Here is a 21,838-nt window from a genome sequence, read left to right as displayed (position 1 = left end):
CTGCCACAGTACAAGTAACTGACCCCCTGTCTGATGGGATACAGGTAACTGACCCCCATCGCTGGGGCACACGTAACTGACACCCTCCCATTCCTGTAACTGACCTCTGCTCCAAGGTACAGGTAACAGATCCCTCCCTCATCAAGGGTAAAGGTAACTGACATCTCCTGCTCCCCTGTTCTCTCCCTGTCCTGAGAGTTCTCCCTGCTGCGCCCACCCTTTTAGGCCGTAATTTGTCTTTCCCCCAGAGGGACTGTGCTGTGATGCTGTGACAGGCCTGGTTAGTGTGTTTCTGGGACTAGCCAGGGGCAGGATGGTGTCTCTGCACATAGACCTGTGTGATGCTTGGGGGGGAGGGAAAGTGTCTCCCCCATAGGGCCATGTGGAGCTTAATTGGCCTGGGTAGAGCTGGGGAGAGATTGATTTCATGCCCCCATTTTTCCTCGCCCAGCAGCATGAAGCAAAAGCTCTGGCCTCCTGCCCCAGATCTGCACCGTGTCCTGGGCACTTTCCTCACTGACGGCAGCAAGCAGCAGCAGGTGAGGTGCAGAGGCCTCAGGCACATTCCCGGGACAGGAGCCAAGGTGGCTGTCCTGCCCCAGTAGGGTCACCAACTTTGTAATGTTTAAAAACCGGACACTGAGCAGGAGTGCCAGAACCTCCCCAGTCCCGCCTCTTCCCCCCAAGACCCCACTCCTGCTTTGCTCCTCTTCCCTCCCACCCCCGCATCGCTCGCTGCTCTTCCCCTCTGCCCAGGAGGGACTCGCCTGCGGAGCTGTGGCTGGGAGCTGCAGCTAACAGAGGTAGGAGGCAGCCCTGGCTGATTAGGGGCTGAGGGAGGTGATGACCCAGCGCCTCCCTTGCCCACAGTAACCAGACTTTGGGTGTCCGATCAGTAGATTTGATCAGACACCGTCAAGTCCCTTTTCGACCAGACTTTCTGGTAAAAAAACCGGGCACCGGGCCACCCTATGCCCCCGATGAACGCCAACTGGTGGAGACTGAGTGTTTCCCCACCTCCCTGCTCCAGAGCCAACAAAGTAAAACCTTTCACTGGAGCTATTTGTCATGTCTCTGCCTGTGGAGCCATTTCCCAAGTAATCACAAGCCTGAGTCTCAGTGGAATTAAGCACTGCAGCTCTCTGTGGCTGTAGCTGGGTGTTCAGCACTCCTATGGGTCAGCCATGTGGGGATAGCTTCTGGGCTGTAAAACCATCCCAAAGCATTTCCAGACACACAGGGCTGTACAGCCCTCTGCATGATCCCCCCAGCAAGCTAGGAATGTCCCCTCCCCAAGGGATCATGCCCCCATTCTGAGCCTTGTGGTACAGCTGTAGCATTTAGGCATGTGGGGAGCTGCCACTGGGCCAGGCCTGACTCTTACCTGTCCTGGGCTTCAGGCTGCTGGGGTCACTTCCGGTCAGGCAGGGTCATCACCTTTGGCTCCTCTCTTTTTCAGCAGCTTTTCACTGTGGATCTCAAAGCCTTTGACAAAGGGAGTCGGGGTCACTTCCCCCACGTCACATAGGGGAGGCAGGAGGGGATGGGGCACATTTCTTTGGCAGGTTCTTTGAAGCCGCTCCGGGGTTGATATGTGAGGATTGGTCCTAGGAGATGTGTTAATGGGCCAAGGGCAGGCAAGAGAGGCAGAGGTTAGTGACTGGGGAAGTGCATCACATGGAGATCTCTGTCCTGCATGCGTAATCTACACAGAGGGTGGGATACAGGCATGGTCTGGGGCGGGGGAGCTGCATTACTTCCCCTCCCCCTCCTGCCCCAGCCTACACTCAGCCGTGCTATTTCCCCTTCCTCCTTAAGGCACACACTTCATTTTACAACAAGCCCTTGGAAGACGTGATCCTACCCTGCCTCCTGGAAGTCCTTTCTGAGAGGAAGGGGGCTGAGACTCCCCCAGAGCCCACCCTGCTGAAGACAGAAGGCCCAGGGTCTGACATCCCCGAGGGCCCCGAGGATGCAGAGACTAGCAGTCTCTCCTCTCCTCACCAGGACTACATGGTGCTGCATCCCAGCAGCCCTACAGGCAGCCGCTATGAGAATGAGTACTTGGACAGCAGAGGGGAGGGGGATGACATCTACCTTAGGGGTCTCGCCATGCTCCTGCTCCATGTCCCAGATGCCCACTCAGAGCTCCGGCAGGACAGGGCTGAGATCCAGTACAACCCACTGGTGCCTAGCAGCCTTCAGACCGAACACATACCTCTAGGGGGGCCTGTGGACTCTGAGGAAGAGGACTGGGATTGCCCATGCTCCGGGAAGCAGTCCATGTCCACTACAGACATTTCTAACCAGTCCTACCTGCTGATGAGCAGCTGGGAGCAGCAGCCCTTCCTCTGAGTGCAGGATCTGCTACATGCCCCAGGCTGCCTCGCGAGGATGGGAGTGAGGCAGAGGGCTTGGCATGTCATTGGAACCTCGCTGCTGGGATGTCCGTGCCTGACTGGATTCTCAGCTGGGCAGGAGGAACCCCCATGCGCAAATACTGTAGAGTTATGTGCATTTCTTCTGCAGCCTCCACTGTCAGCTTCTGCTGGTGACAGGATCCTGCACTAAATGGGCCAAGCTTGAGGGTGTTTGTACAGTCAGTGGTGGGCGATACCAATCTCCCCAGCATGTGATCAGTCTCTGAGGCAGATCCCCAAACAAGCTGCACTCTGGCACTATGAGAGAAGTCCTGCAGGATGGGGTAGGGGGCACTACAACTATCCTGGAGGTCAGAAACCTGTAACCCTTCCCCAAGGAACCCCAGCCATTGTCCTCTGTGATCCCTAGCTGCTTTCCTTGGGGAGGGGCAGAAGAATTCTGACATTAGTGGGGTGAGCCCTCCCCTCGGTTGTGTGTGGAAGCTGGGGGCTTTGAAAAGGGGATGGGGGGGCTGAGTACAGCAGTAGTCCTGCCTCATGATAGATGACCCGACCTGAGACAAGAAAAGAAGACAGCTTTCCCTCCCCCTGGCTCCCCAGGCCGGCTGCCTCCTGCACTGCGCAAAGCTGTCTACATGGTCCAGTCAGCCAAGCTAGGAAACGCTGAGGTTCCCCAGAGCATTATGACATGACTCCTCTGCCTCAGTCACAGCCAGTTGAGATGAGAACGAGTTCCTTTTGTGCTCCCTTTTTTCTCCCAGTTTCCACGCTGCCTGTGTGTGCCCAGTTCTGTCCCTCTCTACCTCCAGAGCATATCCTTACCCTTGTCTCCCTCTTGACATGGTCTCTGAAGCTCCTGGGTGCAGTGTCCTGCCTGGTCTGTGCTTTGCCCCGTAGAACGCAGTGCACACCCTGTGGCATTACTGATCAGTAATAAAGAATCATTTACTGGAATGTGATGCCTGTTGCTGCCAATTGGACCAAGGTGGTTTACTAATATGGCACACTCCGCAGCAGTTCCTGGAGACAAACATAGGCTCTTGAGAAATCCCCTCACAAAGTGACGAGCTCTACTACTAGACCCCCTCAGTTGTGGAGTCCCATCCCCTCACTCCCTACACTGGCCTCCCATGGAATATCAAATCAAGTTAAAGGTCTCGGCCCTGAGCCGCAAGGTGCTCAGGGTATCTAAATGATCACCTAAAGCTCTGGGGTGAAGAGTGGTGGAGAACTCAACTCCTCTGGCACAATGGAACTCCTTGCAATAAGGATAAAGCAGATCTGTGTGGGAGACAGAGCTTTCTCAGGGACCAGTGTGAGACTGTGAAATTCATAGATTTTTAAGGCAGAAGGGACCATTGTAATCATCTAGTCTGACCTGTATAGCACAGGCCAGAGAACATCCCCAAAATAACTCCTGGAGCAGATCTTTTAGAAAAACATCCAATTTTGATTTAAAAATTGTCTGTGATGGAGAATCCACCATGACCTTTGATCCATTGTTCCAATTATTAATTCCTTTCACTGTTAAAAATTTATACCGTATTTCCAGTCTGAAGTTATCTAGCTTGAATGAATTCCCACAAAACCTCCCCAACTTCTGCTCCAACTGAAAGGTCTTGCTTTCTGTAAAAAACAAAGTATGTGTATATGTATTTTAAAAATCCTAAACCGTTCCCCTGCGCATGCTTCTCCCATGAAGGGCCAGAGGAGAGAACGCACATGGGACAGATGTTAGTCACTTTATGTGCTAGTGAGAGGTGCTCAGATACTACCCTGAAGAGCACAGTGTAAGGAACCTAAATTGAATAGATCTGAATGTGTTCTCTGATTGGCTCAGCCAAGAATAGCAACAGATTTCAGTGGACTCAGCCATGGCCAGTCACTATATGTACAGCTGTTTACATATGCAGTTAGATTGGTTGACACTTCCCTTCCCGAGGTGCAGTAGGAAAATGGCCTGGATTCTCACCTCCTCTATAAAAGCCCTGTGAGAGACCTGTGGGTGTGGAGCTCTCTGAGAGAATATCTCACACTGTTCTATCAGAGGGAAAGGGGGCTGCCCCCTCCAGGAAAAAACCACAGGGGAGAATCTCCAAAACCAGTTTATCCCCAGGGAGTGGTGGGAGATCAGAGCCATCAGTGCACAGGCCCTGTACATCAGCCCCAGCCAGTGCCTACCCCCCCATCCCCTGGCAGTGAGTTCCATTGGAGCCATGGTAGCACCGACTCCTGGTGGTCCTGGTTTCTCCTAGAACCCCTGGGAGGCTCCACAGGGCCCAGGCCATATTATCTCTTCTACTTACGGTTTGTGGTGAGGGAGGGTAGAAGAATAATGTGCATCCCAGCCTACCCAGTCTGCACCCCTTCCCCCACTTTGGAGCTGAACCTGTGCAGGGGCCTCTTTGGGGTATGGGGGTGGTGAAGAGGGACCAAGAAGGTGGCTTACTCCCCCGACCATGCAGCAGAGGGTCAGTACGTACCAAAGCCCCTCCCTACCTCAGTTTTGGAAGGGGGAGAGGGAAGGAGACAATCTGTGTCAATAATGATATTGAGGACTTAACAGTAGACCAAAAAACTGCACCCCCATAGCCAGCTGGGGTAACTGAGGCTCAGAGAAGGGATTTGCCCACTCAGATCTGGAGGCAATGCCAGAAAGGGTGTCCCTGTAACCCACGTACCTCCTGGGTGTGGTGTTCTGTCCCATCTATAATCACAGGTTTCAGAGTAGCAGCCGTGTTAGTCTGTATTCGCAAAAAGAAAAGGAGTACTTGTGGCACCTTAGAGACTAAAAAATTTATTAGAGCATAAGCTCGATGAAGTGAGCTGTAGCTCACGATTCTGCCTGCTGATGACCGGGGTCTGTTGGTGTTACACCCCCACAGCTTAAACTTCCAGTCCCTGTTGCCTGTCACAGTGTTTCAGGTAACAGAAGGGAAGCAGCCTGTTTCATGAATATTACACAGGGGGCTGAGGCAGTTTGAATTCAGACAGGTGCAGAGAAGGGCTACTAGGATGATCAGGGAAATGGAGAGCCTATTGTACAAGAGGAGACTGGAAGAGCTTGGCTTATTTAGCGAAGCAAAATGAAGACTGACAGGTGATCTAATTGCTCTCTCTACATTTATCAGAGGGGTAAACACCAGGGACGGAGAAGAGCTATTGGAGCTAAAGGAAAATATTGGCATCAAAACAAATGCGGCTAAACTTGCCATCAGTAACTTTAGACTCAAAATTAGAAGCTTTCTAACCATCAAATGAATAGGGCTTTGGAACAGCCTCCCAACAGGAGCAGTGGGGACAAGAAATGTAATTGGTTTTAAGCTGGAGCTTGATAAATTTATGGGATGATATGAAGGGGTTGCACACAACAGATGAGCATGGGACTGGACATGACCACCCAGCTGGTCCCTTCCAGTCCTATTATCTTTACTGAAGGGGTTGGGAGCTCCCAGCCTTACACACGGCTGCTACTCTGAAACCTGCTCCCCCCTGCCGCCTTTCTAACTAGGCTAACTGAAACCCTCCTTGTAATGGACTTAGTAATGAGTTACGCTCAAGCTCCCTCATGTGAATCATTAGGCGCACGGTGCAGTCATTGCCCCCAGTCTCAGTAATAACCAACAGGACCAGTTTAAAATCCTGTAGCACCTTTATGGATAGCAGAGCAGGCAGAACACAGTCCTGATTGCTGTTTTCAGCATCAGCTGCTAGTGGCAGGGGAGCCTTGCTCTGAGGGCATGCCAGTCACCAAGCCTCATGGATGGGACAGGTGAACTGTGGGTTCAAAGGTACAGATAGCAGAGGAAGGCTGCCACCTCCCCACGTCACCCAGCTACACTGCAGAGAGCACTGTGCATGCACACTCTGCTCTCTCTGGCCGGACACTCCACTGTTCGCAACACAGCTACCTAACTGCTTCTGCATGTGTCCCACACTCAAGCTGGAGAAAGAAATATTCTTGGGTAACAAAGGTTTCAGAAATTATTTTCAGACAAGAAAATGGGGCTGTCTGTCCTTTCCTATTGTATTACCACGTATTACTTATACAAAGCTAGTGCCTGAGGGCTGTGGTTTCATCCTCTCAGGCAAACTGAAATGAATTGCTGCTGCTGTGGCCATTGAAGGACATTTCTCTGACCTTGCCTTGGGCTGTTTGGGACCATTGTGCCAGGATTTCTCATTTATGTTCTTTGGACTCTCACTTGAGCTTGTATGCCTGCTGAGACAGAACGCCACTTTCCATGGGGACAGAAACCATTCCTAAGCTTAAAAGCAGCAGTTAAACCAGTTTAAATGTGTCTACATTAGTGGATTGTACCCGTTTCACTAAATCAATTTTGAAATTAAGTTACACTTGTGTAGTATACATAAAGCCTCCCAACCGGATTTTCAAAGTTATCTGCACACCTAAACCTGTTGATGGGCAGGTGGCTGGATTTTCAAAAGTGCCTAGGCACCTAATTCCCATGGGCACCTAACTTCCCTCTCTGGTGCTGTTATTTCTCTAAGCTCCCCGTAAGAGGCAGGCACCTAGGCACTTGAAAATCCCCTAGGCGCCTAGCTGCCTCTTCAGGCACCTACATATGGTTAAAAATCTGGCCCCAGGGACAACCAATGCAGCACTATCTACCCCAGTTCCGGAGAACCTGCAACAGCAGCTCTGAAAGGCAGCTCTCTGACTCGCACAGCAGGGAGCAAGTGGCAGCGCGGCTCGCTATGTCGCTGCGGATCACAGCGCGGCCATGGCCGGCGGCGGGGCGGGGCGGGGCGGGGCGCCAGGCAAGGCCCAGGTCGCTCTGGGCCAGGAGCCAGCGGCACCCGGGAGCGTCCCTCGATTTCTTTTTCCAGTCAAGAAAGAGCCAAACCACGGAACCTACCGTGGTGCGTCTCCGCTCCGCACACGGGCCCTTATTGGGATCCGGGAAGTGGGCGGGCGAAGCCCGTCCACTGCTAAAGGATCCCCCCCAGCCTAAAAGGGGGATCCACAGGACCTAGATACCCAAAAAATTCCGGGGGACAACTAATAAAATAACAGGGACAGGAGTGCGGTCAAAGGGTCAAAAGAAGGGAACCGGACGGGGACACCGAGCAGAGAACCCCGGACAGAGCCCACTGCTCCTCAAAGGCGTCAAGGGAGTCAGAGGACGCCGCCCAGAGGAACTCTGCCCGGATACGTGAACGGACCGAGGATCGGAAATAGGCCCCACAGTCACAGGAGACTCCATCGGCCAACCTCCTCACTCTGGTTTTGTAGATGGCCATTTTAGCTAGGGCCAGGAGGAGGTTGACCAGGAGATCCCGGGGCTTTGTGGGGCCACGGATAGGGAGTGCATAAATGAGAAGGTGAGGGGAGAAGTGCAACCAAAAACGTAATAAGATATTGGTGAGGAGCCGGAATAGGGGCTGCAGCCTGGCACACTCCAGGTAGACATGTGCCAGGGTATCCCTCACGCCGCAAAAGGGGCAGGTGTCTGGGATTGTGGTGAACCGCGCCAAGTACACGCCCGTGCTCACGGGCCCTGGCAGGCTCGCCGGGGATCCCTTGGCGGGGCGGGGAGGGGCGAGTCGCTCCGGTTGGGACCAGGCCCCAGCCCCGCCAGTGCCCCGGCGCCCGGCCGGCCAACACCGAGCCCCGCGCAGGCGCTTCCGGCCAATCAGCAGCCCGGGTCAGAGGTCACCAGACCGTGGCTCGGGTCAGGGGTCAAAGCCCTAGTCTCACGAGACGGACGGAGCTAGCGTAGTCTCAGGGCTAAGCCCCGCCCCGAGTCCGTGCGGGCCAATAGGGACCAGGGGGTCGGGTCGGGTCGCCATGGTGCCGGCGGCAGTTGGATTTGAAGTGGCCAATGGGGGCTTGGGGCGCCCGGTTTAAGCGGCGCGAGGGGGCGGAGCTTAGAGAGCGGAGGCTGGCTGAGGGAGCGCGAGCGCGAGCGCGGCGTCGGCGTCGGCGTCCCGGTCCCGGTCTCCCTTGTGCTGCGTCCCCGGAGTGTGTCGGCTGCGCCCCGGGCCGGGCCGGTCTCTGCGGTTGGCTACTGTAAGCGGGTTCTGCCGCTATGTGCGGGGCCCTTGTGTTCCTGTCCCTGCTAATATCTGCTCCCCGGCCTCTGTGTGCGCGCGTCCGTGCGGGGCGCGGGGCGCGAGGGAGGGGAGCCGGGGCGCGGGGCGGGCGGGCGGGCGGGAGGGGAGCCGGGGCGCGGGGTGGGTTGGCTGGTCTCTGACTCACCTGTCGCCCTCTTTCTACCCCCCCAGGCCGCTCTCCCCCGCCATGGCGCAGTTTGTGTTTGAGAGCGACTTGCACGGTCTGCTGAAGCTGGACACCCCGATCCCCAACGCCCCGCTGGCGCGATGGCAACGCAAGGCCAAGGAGAGCAACGTCTCTGTTGCTGGCCCCGGGCCCAGCCCTGCCAACACCAGCAGCACTGGCCTCTCCCCCATGAAACCAGCCAACCGGCCCCACAGCACCAGCAAAACCCCCTCCAAAACCCCTGGTGAGTCAGAGCTGGGGCTGGTGCCCCTGGGTGTGTGGAGACGGATGAACAGAGTTAGCCCTGCATCAGCCAGCCCGTTGTGTGGGAAGCAGTGCACTAGCGACCTAGCTGAGGTCACGCTTTTGACGGGGCACAGAAGGCCACTAGAGAAGCTAATTCGCCATGGGCGGATAGAGTACTGTCAGGATCAAAAACTGGCAAAGAGGAAACTGAGTAGGGTTAGTCAGGTCTCCTTGTGTTTGCTACTGATCTGGAAGGGGATGAACAGTGAGGTAGCCCAATAGGCAGAGGACACAGCTATGAGGAGAGTCTGGACTGGAGAGAACTGTGAAGAGCTTCAGAGAGACCTGAAGAAGTTGGGTGAATGGGTAGGACGATGGCAAATGGATTCCTATGTTGTATGTTGAAGGGAGAAACTTAAACTCCTTATATACCTGATGGGCTCTAAATGAATTGTCAACCCAAGAAAGGGAGCTTGGCAACACCAAGACAGCGCTAGGTGTGCAGCTGTGGTTTAAAAAAAAAAAGTTAGGAATGGGGTGGTGAATAATAGAGGACTATTCTAATGCAGTGGTCCCCAAACTGTTTACCTCATGCCCCCCCATATCTGGGGCTGCAAGCAGGGCTACAGCTCGGGGGGGGGGGAGATAGACGTACAGGGGGCCAAGGCTGCGGACAGGAGCAGAACTAAGGGGCATTCCCTCCCTATCCTCTGTGGGGGCTGGCTTGGGCCCCAGCTGTGTTCCCCTGAATGTTCCTCTGTGCCCCCCTGGGGGGGTGCCCCACAGTTTGTGGACCTCTGTTCTAATATATTTAACTAAATAATTAGTGTAGCCTCATCTGAATACCGTGTACTGCATTGGGCACCTTGTCTCTTCAGTAGCGCAGAACTAGAGGGGCTCGGAAAAGCAATGAGAATGATCAGTGGTCTGTGAAAGCTCTTCTGTGAAGAGAGATTGGGAAGACTGGGTTTGTAACCTTAGAGTATGAATGGGATGGAGAATATAATAAGTGTGCATGCATATATGCATGAAGGAGGGCAAAAAAACCTCTTCCTGGAGAGGGAAGATCAGGAACTCTAGTTCTCCCTGTCTCATAACACTGAACAAGGAGGCTGTTCGATTACTTTGAAAGATGGGGCAACTCTCAACCAGTACAAGGAAAAAAAAATATTTTTCATAAAACTTTAGACTGTGGAACCCACTGCCACAGGAAATCAGAGGCCAAGGACTTGACACAATTCAGAAAGGACTGGACATTTTTATGGATATCAAGAATATTCAGAGTTAATATTATTGACAAATTCTAGAAGGGCTATTTTAAACTTTGCATGTCAGAGCTTAAGCTAATCTCTATTAGAGATCAGCAGGAGACCTATATGGGGCACATCTGCTACATGGGGGTTGTTACACCTTTCTCTGCTGCATCTGGTACTGGCTTTGTTAGAGGACGCTGAGGTAGGTGGACCTTATTGTCTGATCCAACATTTTGAATTCCTACGTAAAGACTCCTGGCTCTGGGGTCTGTAAGTGGCTTCAGTCACAGCGACTGGGCTCTGGTGTTGCTGAGCTCTGCGCAGTGGATATTGGTGACCTTCTACATGACAGTGCCACTAGGCTGTCCTCGGTCCCTCTCTAGAGGAATCTGTTTGGCTGCACCTGGAGAGGACTGAGAGGTATGTATAGGTTGAATGGTGAGTCTCTGAAACAAGTTGAGGTTCTTCCTGGAGCTATGAGCCATGCTGCCTGCTGTTGAAGCCATTGCTTTGGAGTTCAGTGTGTCTTAATGAAGTTAAGCTGGGACTCAGGCCCTTCTAAGATGTGCTGAGGTTCAGAGAGGACCAGCAGCACATGATCATTGGATTGAAGGCAGCTGGTTATCTACTGCATCAGCCTCTTCCCATCCAATCAAGATCCTGGGATTTGTTTGTGTAGCTGCACTAGAGCCTCCAGGCTGGCAAAACACCAACACCTGGAAAACAGTGTGCAGCCAGCAGTGCCTGAGGGCCTTTGAGGCAAACACTGTCTATCTTGGCCTTTGCTTGGCAGTTTGCTTCCACTAACTGCAGATGGAATGGCTCTCTTCTGTATACAACACAGGTAAATCAGGATCCAAAATCCAGAGCACACCGACCAAGGCAGGCAGGGACCGCTACATTCCCAACCGCAGTGCCATGCAGATGGAGGTTGCTAGCTTTCTCTTGACCAAAGAGAATGATTCTTCTGAGGATACACCTACCAAGAAGGTGAGAAACGCGTTCTCCTAACAGCCAGTCCCTCCTAATCCTCTCCTGAGAAGCAAACTTTGGCGTATTCACATTGCTGCACGATGAGCAATTGGTGTGGTGCTCGCATCTGCAGCACTTACTTTATGGAGTAAGCCATGAAAAATGGTGGCTGGAATGGGTAGAGCTGTGCAGAGTTATTGCAGGAGACTTGGGTTGTGGCCCTAGATACTAAGAGTGAGGGCAGAGTGCTTTTTGTCTTGTCATATAATGCCTTGGGACCCTTGGCTGGCCTGCGCTGCATCTAGCAGGTCTGAATGCAAACTTCTGGAAGGCTAATGAGACTTGCGCACACAGAGCTGGCTATTCCAGGCTCAAAGCTTGAGGACTTGGCTGCATAAGGAAATTCCACAGAACTTGTTGTGGAATAAGCTATTTAGCAATAGCTATGGCACTTTAAAGTCACGGACTATATTAGTCTGGAATGACTTCTTCATATAGGCAAGTCATGAAGCAGCTGTACAAAGCCAGTCCCTTGTGGCCATATTTCCACACTGGGAAAGGGATGCAAAAAAGGGCCAATCTGGGGGCAGCTGGTACACTACAAAACTGGCCAAACAGAGGACAGCTGTTCAAGTGAATTAAGGGCAGCCTGGAGAACTGGCTTGCATGCAGCTGGTTCTCCAAGCAAAGCAGCATACCATCTGGAGCAGAAGGAACTACCTTAAGCTGATGGCACAGCTGGGGCCATGGGGCCACTGAGCTGTTGAGCTACATTCCTGTTTTACCCATATTCCCTCTGAATGTGGCAGGAAGACTCAAGTTTGCCTGAGAGGATCTGTACATCTTATTTACAGGAGCAACAGAAGGCTTGGGCGCTGAATCTGAATGGGTTTGATGTGGAAGAAGCAAAGATCCTCCGGCTTAGTGGGAAGCCTCAAAATGCCCCAGAAGGTATGCAGGGTTTGGGGGTGATCTGAAAGCACCTCTCTGCTGGAAGGGAAGAAGGGCTCCTTTTCCCTCAAAGGAGGGATGCATAACAGAACCCTGACTAGTATCCTGTGTACTCTCCCACCCCAAGCAATGGGATGTGTGCAAGTAGCTGTGTACTCGACTGAGCTCTGGAACACCAAAAGTTCCTTAATAGCTTTCCTTTGTGGTCAGTGGCTTACTGGCATCCCAGCCACTGCACACCTCTCAGCTCTAAGCTGAGCAGTAGCTGCACAAGTCAGTGATTGACACTGCAAACAGTAAATGCTCCCTAAAAATTTGCTTTTGGCCCAAAGCTCCTTCAAGGAAAGGCTGCAGTAGAATATTGAGTAGCCTCCACCCACCCCATACTATCCTTGGTTTAAGTCATGCTTCAATTAAACTGTTAATTAACGGGATTGGGGAAAAGTGAAATTTTCCAAGCCCACCAATTTGAATCTGGTTTCAGCAGGTAAAGTGGCTGCCATCTGAAGGTGGCTTGATGGGTTGCATAAAAGGAGTGAGCTCAGACTCATCAGCTCAGTCTCCTAGTGGGCAGGTGTCATAACTGACACCACAGCTTGCTCCGCTGGCCTGAAGCAAGTGCATCTCCCTTTTAAGGCTTGTCTTTGCCTTCAGTGGAAGACTCCCCGTGCCTAGGTGAGCCACAAATTTGCCAGGATGAGTTGGTGGTAGAAACTATCTAGTGAGTAACCATTGCTGTGTCTCCGGCTTACAGGTTACCAGAATAACCTGAAAGTGCTCTACAGCCAGAAAACAACACCTGGGTCCAGCAGGAAGAATAGCAGATACATTCCCTCCATGCCAGACCGGATCCTGGATGCGCCAGAGATCCGTAATGACTACTGTAAGCAGGTTCTGCTGCTATGTGAAGGCCCTTGTATTCCTGTCCATACTAATATCTGCTACACTCCCCATGCCGTGCCCTCTATAAATGTCACAGGGGTGCTACTTACTGCTGCTTCACCCTGCATGAAGAGGTTAAATAAGATCAGACTTAAGAATTCTTGCAATATCTTTGATACTATTTCCAACTCAATGCTGTCACTTGGTGCCCCGGTTGGCTATCTTCCAGTCTATTTGTCAGTCCATTTGAGTGTCCCATTGTAGTTAATTCTAAGTAAGATTTTGAAAGCGTCTCTCCATAGGATCCTGGTCTTGTTCACACCTTGTTCCCTTCACCCACTGTTCTTCACTTTGTCTGGCAGGTTCTTTTTTCTCTGACCTCAGACTCCTCGTAACTTGCAGGCCATCCCCCTCTGGAAGTCTGTCCTAAGACTTGTTCCGCTAGGGACTGAAATTAGCCTGAGCAGGCACTTACTACTGGGATTGATCTTGTTTGGATGGTGCCTCTCCCTTGGTTCTGTGACTGCAGAACCTTGTGTACTCCCAAAGGAGTTCTTCAGCAAATCCATTAGTGTCTCAGTCTCTCTCATCTAGATCTGCTGGCTTGGATGTTTAAACTTGGATGCTGTTGAGCAGAAGGCAAGTCCCTTGCTCTTCTTGAACTCAAAAGTCAGGCTTAAAAAGGGTTCAGTACCCGCCGTTTTCAATTGTAATTAACTTCTGCGCTTCCTTTGAGTGGGTGGCTCTGGTCCCCATCTCCTGATAACTGAAAGTGCCTCTTTCCCCTGTACTCCTCTTGCTGGCACTGACTCTGCTCTCCTTATTACCCTGATTCTGAATGCTCCTGTCTGACTGCACTTCCACTTCAGGACAAGTTGTCTCTACTCTCAGGCCTCTGATTATCCCCTTGGGAAATCGTACTGGCAGCTTGTTTCATGCCTCATAGCCTGTTGGGATTGTGGTGGTTTTTATCACTTTCTGTTGTACCTCATTCAGAAGGCCAAAGATAGGTGGGGAAATGTGTGCTTTTATGGCTGCTGTTTCCTTCATTGTGCTGTGGAGGCTGGTTCCTCTCTCTCAGAGGGGATGCTAAAAATTCCCTATAGGAATGAGGGGGCTTGGGTTCAGTCATCAATCCCCCTACCCCAAATCAGCTGCTTTAGTGAGATGGTAGCTCCACCTAGGAGCAAGGTGGATGAGGTAAAAATGGCAGAAAGTGCCTGTTCTCAGCCAAGACAGGGCAGCTCCCTTCCTTGGCTCAGCAGTTTGGTCTTAGAGGAACCTTCTCTCAGCTTGGTCACTGCTGTGTCAATGGCCCTCTTGGGGCACACTAACACAGGCTTACACTGGGTGGCTTGCTGGATAGTGTCTGTATCTAACCTTATAGGAAAGGGAGTTCAGAGCTTCATGCAACTGGACTGGAATGAAAAGCTTCAGTGTGCTGATCCTGTTAACTAGGATTCCAACATGCCACAAGGCCAAGTGGGGGGTCAGGCAGGCAGGCAGGACTTCCCTGGGGTATTGTAATGAGCAACGGGCATAGTATGTGACCTCTGCTGTATCTTCTGATCTTAGATCTGAACCTCATTGACTGGAGTTCCCAGAACTTCCTGGCTGTGGCTCTGGATAACTCTGTGTATCTGTGGAATTACTCCTCTGGTGAGATCATCCAGCTGCTGCAGTTGGAGCAGCCAGAGGACTACATCTCATCAGTGTCCTGGATCAAAGAAGGAAACTACCTTGCTGTTGGCACTAGCAATGCTGAGGTCCAGGTGAGAGGAATCCCACAGTACAGGGAGGGAAGAGTCTTTTAAATAGAGGCTCCTTCCCCGGGACCGTTGTTTATGCCATTAACAACTGCTTCTTTGAGCAACTAGTCCTGGAACTCACAAGGTGGGAAGCAATTCTTTATTTAGTTCTAAGTAGTACACAGGATCTGGTCCAAAAGGTGAATATAGCTGAACCACTTGTTCATAGCAACTGTAATGTAATTAACTTAACACCCTTGTAGAGGGGAAAATACCAGCCCCCCTCCCCTCCCCAACAATAGAATTTAAAAAATCAAATAAACTGCACAAAAGTGAGGAAGCTCCTTGAACAGAAATTAAAAGTAACAGTGACAAGAATGAAATGCCTGCAAGCTGCATGGAAACTTTAAAAACACCATAATGGAGGCTCATTACATGTGTACCCCAAATTTTAAAAAAAAGAAGAAAAAAAAAAAGTCAGAGGACCAAAAAACACCACCATGGCTAAACAGAGTGTAAAAGGCATTCGGAGACCAAAAGACTTCTTTTAAAATTTGGAAGTCAAAGCCTACTGAGGAAAACAAAAACTTTGGCAAGTCAAGTGTAAAAGTACTAATTATGTTGGCCACAATAGAATTTGAAGAGCAACTAGCAAAAGAAAAACTAACAACAAAAATTGAGTGCTTCAGAAGCAGAAACAATCAGTGGGGCCACTGGATGATCGAGATGCTAAAAGCATTCAAGGAAGATGAGGCCATTCCAGAGAAGCTAAATGAATTCTTTGCATCAGTCTTCACTGCAGAGGATGTAAGGGAGATTCTCACACTGGAGCCATTCTTTTTAGGTGACAAATCTGAGGAACTGTTCCAGATTGTGGGCTCAATAGAGGTTTTGGAACAAACTGATAAATTAAACAGTAATAAGTCAGCAGGACCAGATGCTATTTGCCCAAGAGTTCTGTAGGAACTCAAAGCAAAATTACAAAACTAATAACTGATATGTAACCATTGTTTAAATCAGTTTCTGTAATAGATGACTGGAGGATAGCTAATGTAATGCTGATTTTTGGAGGAAAAAAGTCTCCAGAGGTGATCTTGGCAATTACAGGCCAGTAGTCCTAACTTCAGTACTAGGCAAACTGGTTGAAACTAAAACAGAATTATCCGACACCTAGTCAACATGGCTTTTGCAAAGGGAAACCATGCCTCACCAATCCATTAATTGTTGGAGTGGGTCAAACATGTGGACTGGTGTGATGCCGTGGATATAGTGTACTTGTACTTTCAGAAACCTTTGACAAGTCACTCACAAAGAGGTCTTTAGCAAAGTAAGGAGTCATGAGATAAGAGGGAAGGTCCTCTCTTGGATCAGTAACTGCTTAAAAGATAGGAAACAAAGGGTAGGAATAAGTGGTCGGCTCTCTCAGTTGAGAGAGGTACACAGCAGAGTCCCCCAAAGATCTATACTGGGATCTGTGCTGTTCAACATATTCATAAATGATCTGGAAACAGAAAGAAACAGTGAAGTGGCAAAGCTTACAGATTCTAAATTACTGCGAAGTTGCAAAAGGATCTCACAAAATTGGGTGACCAAGAAAATGGCAGATTGCATTTATCAACACTGAATTTCAAGTTATTCCCATTGGAAAACATAATCCCAACTATGCATACAAAATGATGGGATCTAAATTAGCTGTTACCACTCATGAAAGATCTTGGCATCATAGATTCATAGATATCATGGATAGTTCTCTGAAAACATCTGCTCAATGTGCAGCAGCAATCAAAAAGGCTAAGTGTTAGGCATCATTAGGAAAAGGGATGGATAATAAGACAAAATATGCCACTATATAAAGCCATGATAGGCCCATACCTTAAATATTGCATACAGTTCTGGTATCTTAAAAAAGATGCATCAGAATTTGAAAAAGTAGAGAGAAGGGCAACAAAATGATGAGGGGTCTGGAACAGCTTCCGCATGAGGAGAAATTAAAAAGGCTGGGACTGTTCAGATGGAAGGGAGGAGACAAGGGTGAGACAATAGAAGTAGGGCTGTCGATTAATGGCAGGTAACGCGCATGATGAATCGCGCTGTCGAACAATGAACACCAATTGAAATTTATTAAATATTTGGATGTTTTTCTACCTCTTCAAATGTATTGATTTCTATTACAACACAGAACACAGTGTACAGTGGTCACTTTATATTTTTGATTACAAATATTTGCACTGTAAAAATCATAAACAAAAGAAATAGTATTTTTTAATTCATTTCATTCAAGTACCATTGTGCAATCTCTTTATCGTGAAAGTGCAACTTACAATTGTATCTTTGTTACATAACTGCACTCAAAAACAAAACAATGTAAAACTTTAGCGCTTACAAGTCCACTCTGTCCTACTTCTTGTTCAGCCAATCACTGACAGACAAGTTTGTTTACATTTACAGGAGATAATGCTGCATGCTTCTTATTGTTAATGTCACCTGGAAGTGAGAACAGGCATTCACATGGCACTGTTGTAGCCAGCATTGCAAGGTATCTACATGCCAGATGTGCTAAATATTCATATGCCTCTTCATGTTTCAGCCACCATTCCAGAGGACGTGCTTCCATGCTAATGATACTCATTTAAAAAAAAAAAAAAGCTTTAATTAAATTTGTGACTGAACTCTTTGGGGGAGAATTGTTTCCTGTTCTGTTTTACCCACATTCTCATGTATTTCATGTTGACCCAATACATGTTCATTTAAAGAACACTTGCACTGCAGATTTGACAAAATGCAAAGAAGGTACCAATGTGAGATTTCTAAAAATAGCTACAGCACTCGACTAAAGGTTTAAAAATCTGAAGTGCCTTCCAAAAACTGAGAGGGATGAGGTGTGGACCATGATTTCAGAAGTCTTAAAAGAGCAACATTCAGATGCAGAATCTACAGAACCCAAACCACCAAAAAATGAAATCAACCTTCTGTTGGCATCTGACTCAGATGATGCAAATGAACATGCGTCGGTCCGATCTGCTTTGGATTATTATTGAGCAGAGCCTGTCATCAGCATGGACGTATGTCCTCTGGATTGGTGGCTGAAGCACGAGGGGACACTTGAATGTTTAGCACATCTGGCACATAAATATCTTGTGATGCTGGCTGCAACAGTGCCATGCGAATGTCTGTTCTCGCTTTCAGATGACATCGTAAACAAACAGGCAGCATTATCTCCTGCAAATTGTAACTCAACTTGACTGGCTGAAATAGGACTGAGTGGGCATGTAGGTTCTAAAGTTTTACATTGTTAGTTTTATTTTTAATGCAGTTTTTTTTGTACAGCATTCTACATTTGTAAGTTCAACTTCTGTGATAGAGTGCACTACAGTACTTGTATTAGGTGAATTGAAAAATACAGTAACTCCTCACTGAACGTCCTCCTGGTTAATGTTTCGTTGCTGATCAATTAGAGAACATGCTCATTTAAAGTTGTGCAGTGCTCTCTGATAAAGTTGTTTGGTAGCCCCCTACTTTGTCTACTGCTTGCAGAAAGAGCAGCCCATTGGAGGTAGCTGGTGGGGGCTTGGAACCAGGGTGAACTGGCAGCCCCCCATCAGCTCCCTGCTCCCTTAAGTTCCCTGTGCAGCAGCCACCCAGCAGGCTAGCAATTGCCAGCAGTTCAGCTGTCCCCCACTGCTATGTACTGCTCCTGCCCTCTGCCTTGGAGCTGCTCCTGGGAGCCTCCTGCTTGCTGTGCGGGGCAGGGTGGGGGAGGGGAAGAGGGGTGATAATGTCGGTGTCCCCTGCTCCTCCACCCTACTTACCCCATCTCCATAGAGCAGGGTGGGACGTGACAGGGCTCAGGACTGAGGGAGCTTGCTGGCTGCAGCTGCTGTCTCAACTTGCTGAGCTACTTAAAAAGGCGCTGTACTTAGAGTGAGGTCAGTGTACTTAAAAGGGCGATGTGCATCACGCACACACAGTGTGTGTCTCTCTCTGCCATCCTGTCTCCCCTCCCTCCATTTGTGCTGCCTTGTAGAGTGTGAGGCTACATTTAACGTGTTAACCGTTGAGGGCTCAGCTGAGTGCTAGTTCATTATTTAGCAGTAAGGCATTCCCCGGGAAATATTCCACCGTCTCCACCCTCTGACTTCACCACCTCAACCTAGCTTCACATTAATCATTGCTGTGTGCGATTATTTTTTTATATATATATAATATACATTTTTTTCCCAAGAATCTTCCCCTCCCACCTCCATTTACATTAATTCTTATGGGGAAATTGGATTCACTTTTTGCTTCAAGTAGCATTTTTCAGTAACATAACTACAATGTTAAGCAAGGAGTTATTGTACTATTTCTTTTGGCTTTTACCATACAAATATGTATAATAAAAAATATGAAGTGAGCACTGTACACCTTGTATTCTGTGCTGTAATTGAAATCAATGTATTTGAAAATGTAGAAAACAATCCAAAACATTTAAATAAATGGTATATTATTTAATAACACAATTGTCCAAACTTCAAACTCCCTGGGCAATGCCATCTAGTGGGTTTTGTGAAGATGGCACTGGATTGTTAGCACTTGGTAAATAATTGTGAAGGTCCCCAATATACATCTAGAGTTTCCAGCTGTCTCATGGGCATCGGGTATAAAATTCTTTGGATGGCTCCCCGATAGCCTAGTGCACTGAGAGGTTTAAACACCATAGCTTTCAGCAAAGGGACCCAGGATTTGACAGCCAAGGAATGCACCAATGGGACAAGGACTCTATTCTCATCTCCTTACACAATTAAGATAAATGACTGCTCTTAATGTCTCTTTGCAGCTGTGGGACATACAGCAACAGAAACGGCTCCGAAATATGACCAGCCATTCTTCCCGTGTTGGGTCATTGAGCTGGAACAGCTACATTCTTTCCAGGTAAGGACATGACTAAGGCATGGCAAAACAGGCTTTGCTGAGCCCCCTGCTCTAGATGAACAGATGCGAAAAAACAAATTGACACTGCATGTGCTCAGTGATCTGTTCACAAAGCCAGTAGTGCAGTTCTGCATGGATCCACTTCAGCATAACCAGGGCACAGATTCCCCAGATGCCAATAGAAAGTGAGTGAGGTCCTGGTGAACAGCCCATTTCTGCCCTGGGTTGCTACAACTCCCCTGGTGTCTGGCCCAGCTTGGGGGAGGACCTGAATATGTCCCCATCTCTGGTTAGAAGGGGCTGGATTTAAGCCCCTGAATGTAGGGGCAGTGGGAGGGCTCTCCATTCCCCATAACCACTGTATGAGTCCTCTGCAATGCAGTCCCTGCTGCTGCATTCAGCTGTCTCCAGTAGCAGGTGACACCAAGGTTACAGTATCACTGAATAGCTGCCCTTGCTGAAATCCCTGTCCAGAAGCTCTGCAGTGGGAGCCCCTTGGAGCAGTGCTGAGATGACATATAGCTCACAAGCACAATACCACCCTGACTCAAAACTTCCCTCTGCAGTGGGGCGAGGACTGGTCACATCCATCATCATGATGTCCGAGTTGCTGAGCACCATGTGGCCACACTTGCTGGCCACACACAGGAGGTGTGTGGCCTCAAGTGGTCACCCGATGGCCGCTACCTGGCCAGTGGAGGCAATGACAACCTGGTGAATGTCTGGCCATGTGCCCAAGGGGACAGTGGTGACTTGGCTCCTGTGCAGACCTTCACTCAGCACCAGGGTGCTGTCAAGGTGAGAGGGTGGCTTGTGTGAGACTTGTTTGGTGTGCACAGGGCACAGAGTGATGCAGCAGCTGCTGTCATTGCACCGGCAGAGTCTCCATCTGTTGGAGAGGGGCTTCTCCTGGGACATACAAAGAATCTGCCTACCAGTGCTGCTCTCAAGCATGGATGGCAGAACTGCTGTGGCTTGGCCTGACCTATAAGGGCAATGGGGAACAAGCTGTTCTTGCATGTCTTATGACTGGTGCCTCTCTCATAGGCTGTGGCCTGGTGCCCATGGCAGTCAAATGTCCTGGCCACAGGTGGTGGGACGAGTGACAGACACATCAGGATCTGGAATGTGTGTTCAGGCACCTGCCTCAACGCGGTAGATGCCCACTCCCAGGTGAGCTTCAGCACTGACTCTGTCCAAGACTGCACTTTGGCACAGTGAGCAACGTAAGTGCTGCCAAGGGATGGAACCTGAGGGCCAGGGCCTAGGATACTTCCCAGGAGAACATGGGGGATGTTGGCGGGGGGAGGTTTCTTGTCTCTGGATGGGGATGGATGTTGGATACTACTGCAGTGTCTGTGCCCCTTCTTTGTGGGCTCTTTTGGGAGGTGAGGAGCTGGTCCTCAAACTACACCTGATCAGTGACCTCTTGCTGCTGGTCTGCGACCTGCCAGTGTAACAAACTGCCTCCCTATAGGTATGTTCCATCCTTTGGTCATCAAACTACAAGGAGTTCATTTCTGGTCATGGCTTTGCGCATAATCAACTGGTGGTGTGGAAATATCCTACCATGGCCAAGGTCACAGAGTTGAAAGGTAGGTCTGCAACCTTTGCTGTGCAGCCCAGGAGCAGCTGAGAGGGCTGGGATCCAGGGCAGTGGGAGCTGCATCCAGACAGATCCTGAAAGTAAAGTCACTCTCCAGTCTTCATGAGAGCAGCATCAGTGTGCTAGTGAGATGGGGCAATGGCAGCAAGGCGTGTCCTGCTGGGAAGTGGCTCCACCTTATGGGATGCTGAGGGGTCAGGTCTCCTTTGAGTTCCTCTGTGCTCAGCCTTCCAGAGCTGCCCAGGTCAGCCTGAGCATCAGCTGTGCATGATGGAGTCTGTTTATGGGGCAGACTGAACTTATGCGTTGGGGCATAAATGGCTGAAAAGGACTGGGGTATTGGTGGGGGATGTGAGCAGAGCCCTGAGCAACTTCTCCTTCCCCAGGTCACACAGCCAGAGTCCTGAACCTGACCATGAGCCCAGATGGCTCAATAGTGGCATCTGCAGCTGCTGATGAAACATTGCGGCTTTGGCGCTGCTTTGAGATGGATCCAGTAAAGAAGAAGGAGAAGGCAGGCAGTGCTAAGAGCAGCATCATTCACCAGGGCATCCGATGAGCATGGGAGATGCCACTGGCAAGAGAGATGGGGCTACATTCTGTACAGTATTTTAAATGTCAATAAATACCTTAGTCTGCTTTTA

General features: G+C 49.8%; 2 protein-coding genes and 1 long non-coding RNA gene across 13 annotated transcripts in view; 2 read left to right on the top strand and 1 right to left on the bottom strand.

Annotated features, from left to right (window-relative positions):
- MPL (MPL proto-oncogene, thrombopoietin receptor) overlaps positions 1–3,335 on the top strand; it is an 18,983-nt gene extending 15,648 nt beyond the window's left edge. For 8 of the 11 annotated variants that reach the window (XM_038414162.2, XM_043491267.1, XM_043491266.1 and 5 more), the window contains 2 exons: positions 452–539; positions 1,819–3,335. In XM_038414162.2, coding sequence (XP_038270090.2) covers positions 452–539; positions 1,819–2,355 — 625 coding nt within the window. In that variant the 3' untranslated portion in view covers positions 2,356–3,335. The remainder of the gene's footprint in view (positions 1–451; positions 540–1,818) is intronic. The other 3 variants (XM_038414163.2, XM_043491268.1, XM_043491269.1) reach the window with 1 other exon arrangement.
- LOC122455596 overlaps positions 1–20,160 on the bottom strand; it is a 25,366-nt gene extending 5,206 nt beyond the window's left edge. Inside the window, exons 1-2 of the long non-coding RNA XR_006273912.1 lie at positions 19,472–20,160; positions 1,788–1,796 (exon numbers count right to left, since the gene is read on the bottom strand). This is a non-coding gene — a long non-coding RNA (uncharacterized LOC122455596). The remainder of the gene's footprint in view (positions 1–1,787; positions 1,797–19,471) is intronic.
- On the top strand, positions 8,262–21,838 carry CDC20 (cell division cycle 20). The gene is made up of 11 exons (XM_038414295.2): positions 8,262–8,415; positions 8,631–8,869; positions 10,969–11,114; positions 11,951–12,047; positions 12,802–12,930; positions 14,505–14,701; positions 19,494–19,588; positions 20,155–20,386; positions 20,636–20,761; positions 21,066–21,183; positions 21,581–21,838. The coding sequence occupies exons 2-11, from the start codon at positions 8,647–8,649 to the stop codon at positions 21,751–21,753; spliced, it is 1,536 nt and encodes a 511-aa protein (XP_038270223.1). The 5' UTR covers positions 8,262–8,415; positions 8,631–8,646; the 3' UTR covers positions 21,754–21,838.

The sequence above is a fragment of the Dermochelys coriacea genome, chromosome 8 (assembly GCF_009764565.3).
Source record: "Dermochelys coriacea isolate rDerCor1 chromosome 8, rDerCor1.pri.v4, whole genome shotgun sequence".
NCBI lineage: Eukaryota > Metazoa > Chordata > Testudines > Dermochelyidae > Dermochelys > Dermochelys coriacea.
The sequence above is the reverse complement of the archived record's forward strand: the minus strand, read 5'-3'. Positions and strand labels throughout refer to the sequence as shown.

Bases quoted from the DNA above. Each gene is read 5' to 3' on its own strand.
- CDC20 (XM_038414295.2), top strand. From the start codon at position 8,647: ATGGCGCAGTTTGTGTTTGAGAGCGACTTGCACGGTCTGCTGAAGCTG. The intron at 19,589-20,154 runs GTAAGGACATGA...TTCCCTCTGCAG, and splicing joins AACAGCTACATTCTTTCCAG to TGGGGCGAGGACTGGTCACA. The intron at 20,387-20,635 runs GTGAGAGGGTGG...CCTCTCTCATAG, and splicing joins AGCACCAGGGTGCTGTCAAG to GCTGTGGCCTGGTGCCCATG.